The 13785-nt window shown below is 38.5% G+C and overlaps 1 protein-coding gene across 3 annotated transcripts in view; it reads right to left on the bottom strand.

The window, feature by feature from the left end:
• Positions 1-13785, bottom strand: part of SLCO5A1 (solute carrier organic anion transporter family member 5A1) — a 66039-nt gene that overhangs the window by 31959 nt on the left and 20295 nt on the right. For 2 of the 3 annotated variants that reach the window (XR_014942519.1, XM_085537340.1), the window contains exons 3-4: positions 7337-7469; positions 2944-3170 (exon numbers count right to left, since the gene is read on the bottom strand). Coding sequence is in view for 2 of the 3 variants with exons in the window: in XM_085537340.1 (XP_085393466.1) it covers positions 2944-3170; positions 7337-7469 (360 nt within the window). In the remaining variant the exon portion in view is untranslated. Of the gene's footprint in view, positions 1-2943; positions 3171-7336; positions 7470-12710; positions 12797-13785 lie in introns of all 3 variants that reach the window. The other variant, XM_085537341.1, reaches the window with a different exon arrangement.

Below are 13785 nucleotides of genomic sequence, written 5' to 3'. Positions count from 1 at the left end.
CACATAAAAAATTAATTTACATGACATTAGGACAAATTGCAACAGGACAAAGCTTTCTAGGTAAGACAATGTCAGATCAGAAGATCAAAGTACAGCTTCTTCCATGAGAGCAACTATGCATGGATTTTACAGGTTAATGGCACTGACCTCTGTCATGACAGACTAGGACATCACTGATATTTATTAGTACAGAATAGAAGGTGTGACCTACTAAATCACCAGTCTTACGGCTACTGCCTAAGTGGAGTTTTTTGCCTAATATTCTATAAAAAAGAGAAAGCTCTGAAATTCAGTGGGAAGTATAAACTGAACACTGCATCTCAGAAAGATAAATGCTAAATGACTTAGACATGTGACTATTTTTCCTTCCTATTATAAATGAAATTACATCAACTGAGAAGCTTGAGGCATGATGTCATTTCATAAAGCCCACTTAAACTTGAAAAATAATTAAATGATAGTGCGCTCCTGCCACAGGCTCTCTTAGCTAGGGTAAACGACACCTAATGGAAAAGCTATTATCAGCTTATAGGAAAACACTTTTCACTGTCTAATCTTGACTTGCTTGATGTCTTTCTGACACATGGAATACAATGCTGTTTTTCAATGTTCCACATGCTGAAGTTTCTTTAGAGAAAATGGAATGTTTTGTATATAAAGGAGTTTCAATTTGATGGCAGAAGTAATACTGTAATCAAGGATTTTGTTAGTAGAAGATACAGTATCCATTTAGGCCGATACGCACTTTAGGAACATACAACATGACCTGGCAGGTAAAATTATGTTCAGAGATAACATCAGAGATCAGCAAACTCATCCAGGTGCAGGGTTTGACTGATGGCCTGTATCTTTTCCACACACATCTATGGGCTAGAGCAGACCCTCTGCTTTGTGATTGCCTGCAATTGTTATGAAGGAGCCTATCGGGGACTGATGTGTTTCCCACTTCCCTAGGTTAGTGAAAAAATCTTGTTAACAGCAAGCCAGAACTGCTTTTGATAGACAAAAGTCTCTAAGTTTGAACTGGGAAAAAAAGAAAAGAAGTGGAAGAAAAAAAAAAATCACACAACTAGCTTTATCGATTTAGGAGAGAACATTACATATAAGGAATAGTACATAATGTGGGAATACCATTTTCAAAGAAGGAACTACACAACATGCTTTTCTCACATTTTTATCACTTTTAGAGCCACTCTACATAGATTATTGGACCAGGAACCATTACCTTACACTGAGAAACAAACAGACAATATGAGGAGTGATCATTTATCTATCATTAAAGTATCTGTCAGTCATAGAAACACTAAATGATTTGGGTTAGAAGGGACCTTAAAGATCATCTAGTTCCAACTCCACTGCTGTAGGCAGTTGTCAGCCAGTAGATGAGGTTGTTCAGGGCCCCATCCAACCTGACCTTGAACACCTTCAGGGATGTGGGCGCCCCACAGGTGTGCCCCAGCTTCTCTGGCTAGTCTGTTCCAGTGCAACCCCTCTCTATGAGAAAAGAATTTTCTCATAATATCTAACTTAAATCTTTCCTCTTTTAATCTTAAGTTGTCGTCCGTCCGTGTGTCCCCCCCCCCGCCCCCTCCCCCCCTTGTCCTATCACTATCGGACCATGTAAAAAGTTGGTCTTTCTCCTGTTTGTAAGTTTTCCTCAAGTACTGGAAGGCCACAGTGAGGTCTCCTCAGGGTCTTCTCCAGACTGAGCAAGTCCACTTCCCTCAACCTTTCTTCATAGGAAAGATGCTCCAGTCCTCTGATCAGTGTCTCCTACGGACATGTTCTATCAGCTCTATATCTTTCTTGTGCTGGGGATGTGCTTAGATGCAGTACAAGTCCAGATGGGGCTCCATGAGGCTGGCTGGCCATATTTTGATGCAGCCCAGTATACAGTTGTCCTTACAGGCCACAAGTGCACACTGCTGGCTCACATCAAGCTTTTTGTCTACCAGAACCCCCCCCAGTCCTTCTCCACAGACTGCTCTTCATGAGTTCTTCTCCCAGTGTGTACACATATCTGAGATTGCCCCAACTCAGGTGCAACAACAATACACGTGCATGATTTTGTATGTCAAATGATACATCAATTTTACAATTTCTCTTAGTTCCATTTGCATCAGAATGTCATAAAGATAGCACAGACAGCATTCAAATAAGTGAAGGTGGGGAAAACAACATTGTTAATACAGTGACATTCAGGTTCATTTATTCTCATCCCATACTATTCAATGTGATGACACTAAATTTCTAATTTATTTACTTTGTATTGGTTCATTTGTAATGCACTGCATTTATTCATATAACATTTTATCAATCATTATTACTGGCTGTTAAATTTCACATTAAGGTTTTACTCAACGAATAAAGCAAAAATCACGTCACTTGTCAACCTTTTCAACTCACATCATTTCAAAATTAGCACTGATCTAATTCATCCTAGCCATCAGAAAATAAATAGCCCGCAATAAACAGTAACTAGGAAATGCATAAGAAATAAAATATCCTGCTCCAGTTAACTTGCTTAAATATATGAAGGTAATTTAACTCCACAGGATTTTCTTTACTTGTTTTGCTTCTTTTTCAGAAGAGTCATTATCATATGAAGGACAGCCTAAGCAAGTATGACAATTGCAAATAGCAAGGTGTACAAATATTCCTGGTAATGGAGGCCATACAGTTATATGACTTTGCTGTTTGCGATAGAACTATAGCAAACAGACTACCTATTTGTCTCTAGTGTGCATAAAACACTTGAAGAATGTAATTGTAATGATGTCCTTCCCTAACAACTGCACTTTGTAACTTTTTAAAAGACCACTAATAGTAAAACACAGTATTAAATACAATAGGCAAAAATTCTGCCTCCAATTACACTTCATACAACCCTAGAAAATGAACCCATGCACAAAATATAAAGCATTTAAAACTTAAAAACCTCACCTTTAACATTCTTTCCAAATCCCATAGATGCAGGAACTGCACTCTCTGCTTGTATTTTGCTATTTGTTTTCTCTTTCATGACTTCATCATCGCTTGAAACATCATCAGAGTTCATTTTCTTTTTCTTTTTCTTTTTTTTATGTCGAGGAGGAAGCTTTTTTGGAAAGGTAAACATTGGAAATATCACAAGGAGCATTGCAATGGCACAAAGAAGAAATCCACTCCACCTAATGCCAGAAGACAGGAAGAGAAATGAAAGGCAATACATTACATGAAATAAATATACCGAAGTGATTATTACAGACTGTACCAGCTGGAAGGACATCTTTGCAAAATACACAACACTGGAATTAGAGTGAATTGATGGAGTGAAGAGGATCCTCCACTGTGTTAAAACTCCTAATTAGAAGATATTGCTGTTGGCTTTCTACTGATAAAGGTATTTATCTAACAACCACCAAGTGGTTTATGAAATAGGGTCAGCATCGAATTCTTGTATATTTTTACTTCTGATAATTATTCAGTACTAAATCCTAAGATGTTCACTTTTACTTTGCCTTTCTTGGATAATTTGCAGTAAAGCAATACAGTGTTGCTCCAGAGAACACAAAAATTTATATCATGGTTAACGCCAAAGATAATGTCCAAATTGACATATCAGAGCTAAATCCGTTCTGCTTTCCAGTGCCTACTTTTTAATGCACTGCCTGTTCAGCTCTCTCTCTTGCCAACGAAAAGCTCCTCAGAAGTCACCCCCACAGTTCTTCCAATGTACTGAAAGTGTGATTCTCATTAAACACTGATCTAATCTGCACTAGTGCCTAGAACATTCATTGAAGTCAGCCACCTTACTCCAACATCCAAGCTCAACAACAAAAGTCTGAAGCTCTTTGCATATTGCAGCGCATTAGGACAAATCTTATGTTTCTGTACATCCTTTACACTCTTAAAAAAGGAAGCTAGTAATTAAACATTTGTGCAAATTTTAAACATTTAGAAGTCCAGGGTAGACAGAATTACTTGTACAATAAACAAAAATGTTTGGCAACACTTTTGCAATGCAAGCTGTACCATTAAATAAAGGTCAATTCATATGCATGTATAATGGTTATGCAAAAGCAAAGACCAAACAAACTTTCTCGCTTAACATCAATTTTGTTAGAAAGATTGTGCAAAGAGCAATTCTGAGGCAAATCTAAGTTACTGAAAGTTTTCACTAGTTTTGATATCACATAAACAGAAATTCCTCTATTGACTCATTTTAGCTAAGAATCCATAGGCTAGAAATCAGACTTTCAGAAGGATCAATCAGCACTATCAGATGGGGAATAAATTGGTAGACTATGTGAAAATGCAGCTAACATCCTTTTCAGGATCTCAAAGGCAAAAGCTGGAAAGCACTGATCAAAGAAATGATCTGTGGCATTAACATGCAGAAATCTGAAGCCACCCACTCAGTGGGAAATAGCAAAGGAGACAAGGCCTTCTGATGTAGCATGAGATAAAACTGAAATCCAAAGGGATCTGTATGGAAGTATACCAAGTGCTGGATGTGTCACCAATGCAGCACTGTATGTAATTATGTGCACTGTCTACATTTCACATCTTCCTGGAGAAGTATCAAAGAACTGGAAAACAGACAAAAGAGTATATCAAAAATAATAAAGACACCTATAACAGAAAATGGGAGGTTAGAATAGGATCTATAGATTAATTAAAACCCCCTTGATTTCCCGTGTTCTAAAGTCAAAGAAAATATGCAGTGAAATACCTCAAAGGCATCTGCAGAAGCCCAATGACCTCAGATAAAAGCAATTAGAAGTCAGGGAGGACAAGACAGTGCTGGAGGAATTCCTTTAAACTTCTTGCATGGAATGATGATGAAAGTCAATATGAGAAGTCCCAAGTATTAAACATATTCAGTACTAGGCAAACACTTAGAAAAGTGTCAGTGAAAGAAAAGTTGATTCAAAGCACTTGACAACCCGCCAAGGGCTACTCCATAACTAACGAGATCCCTATACAGCACATTAGCAGTTTTTAAAGACAGCAACATGACAGATGATTTCTAACAGATGTCCACAGTTACCATACTTGAATAAAAAGCAGTTTTCAAGATTTGATGGGATGACAAACACAGCTGGCCTGTAATTCAATCCAGAGCACCTATAAAAACCCAGGTGTGCAAACCTAAACTGTGCAAAACAAGGATGAATCAGATCAGAAATAACCCCAAAAAAGCAGCACTTACTTAATCAGGTCTGACATGAGATAAAGTTGCCCATCCAGAATACATGCAAAATACTTCTTAGAAAGGAATAGCTTAAGTAAAAAATAGACCTCAGAGCAATTTTTGTTGCCATATATCATAGCTGCTTTACTTACTATCTTGTCTGTAATGATAACCTGCTTTAATAGTGGAATTTTTCCACTGGTCCCTGTGATAAGAAGAGTGAGAAACCTTACAGCTATAATAAAGAAAAGATGAAAATCAAAGACATTAATTCACTTCAAAGAAGGCAAGGCTAAGAAATCTCAAATATGACTGTCCATTACCTTATCTCAACTGCACCCTACTTTTGAAAAGCACATCAGCTCTCTGAAGTCAGCACTAGACTACTTTTACATTTCAAATTGTTAGATTACATAAATAAAAATAAACTTGGCTACGCAGCACTTCCCTGCAAGGAGAAAATGTCACAGTCCCAGAAAATAGATTTCAATGGAATGAAAGTCAACACTTCCAGAGCACTCTGCAACCAGGCAATCACTAAGTAGCAAGGGACAAAGGACCAGCAAGCACACCATTAGAGTCACAGCTCTAATGAGTAGATAAAGCTTTCCAAAAAAAGAAAAACAAATGAAAGAAAAAAAAAAATGAAGCACAGATGCTCTGAACACCACTGAATTATCATTAGAAGCCACCACAGATCATGAAACTTAATTACAAGAGATGTGATAACAGGTGACACTCTTAAGAAAGTTAAGAGAAAAAAAAATAGAGACAAAACAAAAGAATAATACTGGAACACTTCAGTAATAGCCAAACCCAGAGATATAGTGAGCATAAGTTAAAAAGGAAACTTAGAATGACTTTTCTGTGCTGGATAGAACATGACAACTATGATAGCCAATTTCCTGCCCTTCCTTCAATCCTATTTATATCATTTCTACAGGCACTCCTGTGCCAAACTGAAATCACCAATATACCTGTCCTTGGTGATACATAAAATCCATTTAGTGGTTTAACAGAACATCTTCCAAATGCACAAAAAGGACTCTCTCTTGCAAGATCAGGCACAGTAGATATTCTCAAAGCCTGAGCACAGACCAAGTTGTATGAGGTGACCTCTCACCACTCCTGCTCAGTGGCTACAGCCACTCTTGTAGGATATCAAGGACCCATCCCTTGTAGTCACTCTTCTGAGGAATGGAAGCTGAACTTCCATTAATCCATGAGTAAGGGCAGACATTTTTCTGGCTATTAAATGCCAGAGAATTTTCTGGCTATTCTCTCTAACAAACGTAGCCAAACCCAGCTGTAAAGCAGCAACAATGGCAGTCCATCTGATGCAGAACAGAGATTGGTACAAATGGCTTGATAACTGGCCAACCGGTATCCTTACAAACATGTGAAGCATAAGATACATGTAATACATTCACACCACAGATATTTTCTGTGAGATATAAATGAGAGCACAGAGCCACTAACCCCAGGGTCAGGTTAACTGAGCACTCGGGTTTCTTTGTCTCTCACTGAAAATTCATCCAAACAGTCCGATACATCAATGCTCTTGGGCTAAATAAACAAATAAAGCAGCAGTAAACCTTCAAAGGTCTAGGAACACTCCAAGGAATGAATATTTCACATCAAACTGTGAAGATTGATCATTGTAGGTTAAACAGAAGCAGGTATAGTCTGACTGAAATGTCATCATGACAAGTACTTATCCAGTGCACCAGATATGAAACTGTAGTCTATACCATACCAGGGTCACGAATCAGAAAAACTCTATCAAAGACATGCTGGAAAGCAAAAGAAGGGATGTATCAGGAAGGACTCAGCCCTGGGCAGCAGCTATCTCAATGGTCTCCTAAACATAGCAATATCCTGTCCTGCCATTTCTGTGCTGAGTGCTGTAAGTCAGTACCCATCATGTCAGTCAGAGCAGCACCTGGCACAGTCAAAACAGATTTTCCACTAAATGTGCCCCTGTGTTTCTGTGGCAAGCATTTCCTCTCTGTCAGGAGCTAGCATGCAACAGTTAACTGAAATCTCTTCTTCCTTGATCTAGTTCCATAGAGTTAAATAAGTCCTCAAGGGATAAAGTTGCCCCCCCCCGCCTCAATTCCCTATTGGTAAGAGTAGCCCTGAAAAATGCTTGACTCTTACCAGTTTCCAATGAATCGGGGATCATTCTGGTCAATATAAACAGTTGTCCTAGGATCAACATAGAAACCAATGAGAAGTCCTCCCAGTAAGTAGCCAGCTGCAGGACCAAGTGCTCCCATGACATACATGATGGCTGAGGAAATAAAAGATACAAGTTGTAAATCAGTAAACAGAATGCTTCATTACTCATTTGCATGTAAATTATGGATCCAAAAGTAAAAGATGTCTCATCAAGCAGAAAATTCTGAACCCAGAATTTGCTTCAAAGAAACAAACATAAAAAAATCTTCAAAGGCTTTGCATAAAACAAAGTATTAATAAGAAAAGTACTGTTTTCTGCACATTTTCAGTCAAATTACAGATGGAAAAGTACGCTATTTTGGATGGGAAGCATATATGATTTTGACAATATTTTTCAAAATTTGTAACTTTTCTTTGAATACAATTTCTTTTTGCATTTGTTTTGATTAAAAACAGATCTTGAAACATAAAATATAATCAACAGTAAGCAAAAAAAAAAGCAATGGATAAAACTTACATAAGGCAACAAAGCACAAAGTACAACATTCCAACATAGTTACTGTCAGACTAATGTCGGATTTAAAAGAACCAAAGTTTAGATATCAAATATTCCAATTTTTGGAGACTGACAGAATGGCCTTTTTATCCACGCAGCCATGGACTTGGCCCTGTCGTACACACTGACAGCAACAAACCACATATACCATATTTCCACAGGACTCCTTCCTTGTTCAGAAGATTTAAAATTGTAATGCTATTTTTAAGGAAACTTCCTAATTTAAAAAGCTAGTTAAATGAAAATCTCACATGCAACAATGCAGACGCTTATTTTACAACGCCTTCACCATCTCACTGCTGGATGACAGCAAAATCTTTATCTTGAAATAACACGTGAATATCGCTTGAAATAACAGAGAAAATTGGAAAATTCTGTGATTCTATGATACTATGATCCTTCCTTAATGCATGCTGCAGCACCCACCCATTTTAAGATGTTTCCATCCCATGCATGAAAGCATGAAATACTGAACAGGTTGTAAGTGATGACCTTTGCTGCACACTTGCCTGTCTGGTTCCACAAAAACCCCAAGATCCAGTAGAACAATAACACTTGTCAGGGGCTACAGTCTCGCTATGCAGCACATCAGAAGAGATCTGGTAATCTGATCACATAAAAAACATCATCTTTACTCTGAAATCTCCATCTCTGCATGGTTTTGGTGGAGCAGTCAGCCTCCCTTGTAGCCCCCATCCTGTTATGTCCCACCTTCGATCAGATAAGCACAGTCCTGAGGCTGCAGCCACTCCAGGAGCATAAAGGAGCTGTAGGAGCCTGCCTTTCTGTGGCAGCACTTAGAACAAATAATATCTCACAAACAAAATAAATGAAACCATGAAATCTGCTTGATTAGATGAAAATACCTCACACATTTTCATCCTGTGTTTTAAAAGAAGAAAAAGATGAAAATAATCTCAAGAGTAAAAGGGGCTGTTTCTCAAAGACCTATATTGCAGAAAAAAAACCACCACAAAAGCTACCACAAAAAGTAAACTGTCTGCATAAAAAGTATTTTTCGGACTACAAATTTATTACTTTTAAGTTACTCCTTCTAAACACATTTCAATTTGTACAAAGCTGTAATTTGAAATAATGAGATTTCTCTCAGGTCCCTTTTGCCTAATGGTTTCCAGAACTGTGTTCACTATTTAAATGTATTCCAGCCTTGTTCCCTTCTGCCTTGATCGCAAAGGATTCTTTGCACGTGCAAAACATTCCATCACACATTATAACACTACTGCTTAATAGAATGTGGTTATATAAACTGCACAGTAACCGTTACTTGTATAATTCGCATCATAAGCAGAGAGGGGAAAATAAAAAAATCCACACCCATTGTAATAAACTATGTTCAATGAACATTTTCTTAGAAAATTGATTCAAAGAAGTACAGTCAACTCAGGTCTCTAAAAAGTTTACAGAGAGAAAACACAAAGGGAGTAAAAGAGTGACCTAATCCATTCATTTCAGCATTCAGAAAAAATACTTACGCTGCAATTATTCAGCTTCAAGTCCACCACTAAAAAAGGGAAAATGGAGCAGCTGCTTGGGCTCCGCAGCACTACTCAGCACTTGTGCTATGTACACCTGATAACTTCAGAGACTGTTCGTATAAGCAGAAATTCTGTGCACTAAAGATAAAAATAACAGTGTACACTGCATTCCATTAGAGGAGGTGATGCTGCTGACCATTTCAAAAGCCTTTTCTAATTACCACTGTTCAGGTTTCAAGACTTTATTATTTTTAATACAGCTTAGAGATAACATGCAACATTCTGAATACTTCAGAAAACAGGGATATCCCAGACTGGTTCAGGGCATAAAGGAAACCATAAGCTCCTGAGTTCACAACTTCTATTTCATCATACCACAACATCTTCTTCAGTACCCAGTAACGGTCACAATCAAAGACCAGATACCAGGTGTAACAAATTGATCCCGATACACCAATGGAGTATGGCAAGTAAAGTATTTTGATATTTCAAAATGAGGTACTTTGACAAAATCTGCCCCAAAATGCTAAACCTTGCTGTGAAAGTGATGCTATCTCTAAGGTATGGCCTAAGTTAAGCCAAGGGTGGTTCAGGTTGTATGTTAGGAAAAATTTCTTCTCAGAATGAGTGGTGAGACATCGGAACAGGCTGCCTAGGGAGGCTGTGGAGTAGTCATTCCAGGAGGCATTCAAGAAATAGATAGATGTGGCACTAAGGAATGTGGTTTGGTGGCATGGAAAGGTTGGTGGTTGGATTAGATGATCTTAGTTGTCTTTTCCAACCTTAGTGGTTCTATGATTCCAGGAATCAGCCTGGCAGACTGCTCTGGGGCCCTGAAATTCTTGTCACAGACTCCATAATAATCCACCCCAAAACCTAAGAATATTGACTCCTAAGCAGGCCACCAATATTACCAGGTGATACAGAGAGGAAACTAAACTGGAAATAGATTTAGCCACAGCATTAAAACTGAATTCTCTTCACAAACAGAAAGTTCTACAGACAACTGTTCCATATTTTTTTTCAATTTGCACCACTAGAAGGTCTCAAGGATTTGGATGGAAAGGATCTGAAACACTGCAGTGATGTAGGAACACCTTATTTTCAGCACACTGCCCAGCACTTTCATTTTAACAGAAGTAAAAAAAGCATTTCTTAACAACGGAATGTGCTGCTGAGCCAGCCTGCACAACATTAGTTGCACATAGGGAAAACTTTGAATGTGCCTCTTAACCTCTGATTTACAGCCTTCACAGGTTCTTATATTTGCAAGCTATCTTCAAATTTCTGAAGTCAGAAAAGAACTATACTATTAAGTAGCAGTAATACTTTCACATGACAAAACAGAAATCGTGTATATGTCATATGCTATAGTTCTGTCCCAAAGAGCAAGTAATCTTAAGAAAATAAAATGGGAACACTATTGTTAATATAGACATTTGGGCTACGACAGCCATCCGATTTCTACCAGTTGATTTTCACTGAAGTGAAGAATTGTACTTTTCAGAGTTACTGTATTAGCCATCTCCACACTCAGTGCTGGCAAGTCTCTAAGCACGCTCCTCAGGGAATGTGGATGACAGTGCACTCGCAGGTTACCCACCCTTAGCTGAAATATGGCCATTTGAGAACTACATGTGACATTCAACACAACCAGCTAAGTCTGGACATTGAAGAAGGTTTTTCCCAGAAGCTTACCTAAGCTTGCTGCTGCTGTGATGTGAGATTTTCTGTCTTCAAACCAAAGCACTGGTTATCCTACTGAAATTACATTGTATTTAAAAAGATCTTGCATGTTTTTTTTAAGTCTCCTTTTTCTCTCATAAACTCAACTTTCTGGGGAGGAGATCACATCAGCAATTACAGCTCATTCTCTGGGCTTCTCTTCAGACTGACCTGGGACAGATTTTCCCAGCCCTCTCAAACCTGTTTTCTCAGAACATAGTTCTAACTCAATTCACTTAGTTAAATGCTTATTTGCTCCCATGATACCCAGCCACAGATACTTCAATTCCCTTGATTTTTTTTCTTTTTAACCTAGGGATGCCCTCTACCTCATTGAGTATACCACTGGCATGGCATGTTATGGTACAACACCATTACCACCAAGTTTAGGTGTGCAGTTTCCACTTACAGCTGGCTATGGCTAGCCACGCTTAGCCACTAACATCTATCATGGCTAAGACTCTAAATGAGAGAAGAAGGGAGTCAAAGCAACTGTAATTGAATTACACATGGAATTCACCTACCAAGTAAAAGAGAATTAAGCAATATCATTTTTATCCATTAAAAAGTTTATCCCAGGACATGTTTCAATGAATACATCCACTTTGACAAAACAAAAATATTGTCTACTGCTTCTGATTATAGGACTTTCTTCTTCCAGAGAGGAAGAATCTACATATTCCCTATTGTATCAAAGCCTCTGTGATTACAGTAAGATGGACTGAATCCTCTGTGGGTCTAAAACTCCCCGTGCTCACAGTACATGCATAAAACAGCATGGTTTCCAAAGGTACTTTTTCAATCTACTCACTCTACAATAAAAACATACGTAAGCAGAGGTCAAAAACATTCTTGGAAAGTCCCTTTCCTCCTGCAGTCATACCAAATGACAACCAGCCTCTATGCATTTTCAGTAAGAGGGTACACATCCCTATAGCACCATAAAATGCATACCCCTCCAACTGTGCCTTTCCATGTTAGTAATGCTAGCACCAATAAAAGCAGCAAGCACTGTGTTCTGCCTAAATGAATAAAAGTCCACGTTAGTGGTCTACACCAGGCCATCTGGCTCCTGGGTTCTAGACAAGTTACTTTGGTTTAAGAAGTAAAAACAAAGCAATACATTGCTCAGTCCTTTGCCTGTTCTCTGTGTGCCCACATCACCACACAAAGTTTAGCACTGGATGGAGAGGAACGTTTCTGAAAGACCCCACTGTTACAGTCTTGGCAGCACATCACCACAGTACAACCAACCATTCACTTCATACATGTGTAAGACAAGCAGAATTTGATCTTTATTCTACTTGCAATTAAAGTTTAGAATTTGCAAAATCCTGCAAAGTATACAGTGCTCATTCTGGAGGGATCTTTTTGGCTTGCATTTTTTTTTTTTTTCTCCTGTCAGGACAGTAATACAATTTTGGTAGATTTTGCAGGATACTTTTTCAGTGAGATACAGATATAATCTTTTTTTATCTGTAGATTTCAAATTTTTACTCTGAAAGATTAACTACCACCATAAAATGAAGCTGTAGATTGGAAAGCAGAGATACAAAGGATAAAACAAATCACCTACAGTTATGTAGCAGAGTGGAAAGGCCAGGAGTACAATTTACTTCCCCAAAGCAATAACTGTGTCCTGCCTGCTGAACAGCATTCATCCTGAAAGAACAGCAAGGGGAGAATAAAAATGACTCAAAAAGAAAACACTCATAAATTCCCAAGTAAAATCCTGTGTTTATAGGCTACCTGTTTACAAGCAGAGGAATGAGCTTTAATAGATATGACAAGATGAGTTTTGTATGACTGAATTTTCTATATGTTGGAAGATTTAGATGAGTGAATATATATATGTGTGTGTGTGTGTGCGTGTGCATGAGTGTGTGCAGTTTTATATCTGGGAACTACAAGGGGATATCCTTTCCAGTCTGGGATTTTGGTAATGGCCATAAGTTGTGCCAGGTAAGGTTCAGATGGGATATTAGAAAAAATTCCTCAGAACAAGTGGTGAGGCAATGGAACAGGCTGCCCAAGGCAGTGGTGAAGTCACTGAGGTGTTTCAAGAAATGTGTAGATGTGGCACTGAGGAACATGTTTAGTGAGCACAGTGGGGACGGGCTGATAGTTGGACTAGATGACCTTAGTGTTCTTTTCCAACCTTAAAGATTCTGTGATTGTATAAGCAAAAGAAGCACTGTCATGGTACGATAGCATCCTCTCTATTCCTACTGACCACATGTTTCCTACAAGAGCTGTGCTGTCACTGGGGAAATAAACAGCAGGGCATTCCTTCATGGGAGCGAGTGGGTCCTAATTCAGACCCAGCACAATGCTGGCAGCCAGAGGCCAGGATGGGCAACACATCTGAACCTCAGCCCAGCACTACTCCATCTCTCTTATGTCCCAGGACCAGCAATGGAGTAGCAAGGAAGAAGTGGAAAGCTTCCAAGGAAACACAGCTCACAGTCAAAGGCACATTTATTTCCTCTGTTCTACATTCACCCATGGAGAAGCTACCCCAGAAACATAACTTTTAACCACTCTTTTGAGCCTGAAGAAAGAAAACTGAGTGTACATACAAGCAGAACCCAAGAATGCTTCACAAAAGCCTTGAAGTCAGGAAATCATGCAGTTCACTTCCTTCTTCATGA

The sequence above is a fragment of the Coturnix japonica genome, chromosome 2, assembly GCF_054131305.1.
Source record: "Coturnix japonica strain WE chromosome 2, WE-NBRP24, whole genome shotgun sequence".
Taxonomy (NCBI): domain Eukaryota; kingdom Metazoa; phylum Chordata; class Aves; order Galliformes; family Phasianidae; genus Coturnix; species Coturnix japonica.
The sequence above is the reverse complement of the archived record's forward strand: the minus strand, read 5'-3'. Positions and strand labels throughout refer to the sequence as shown.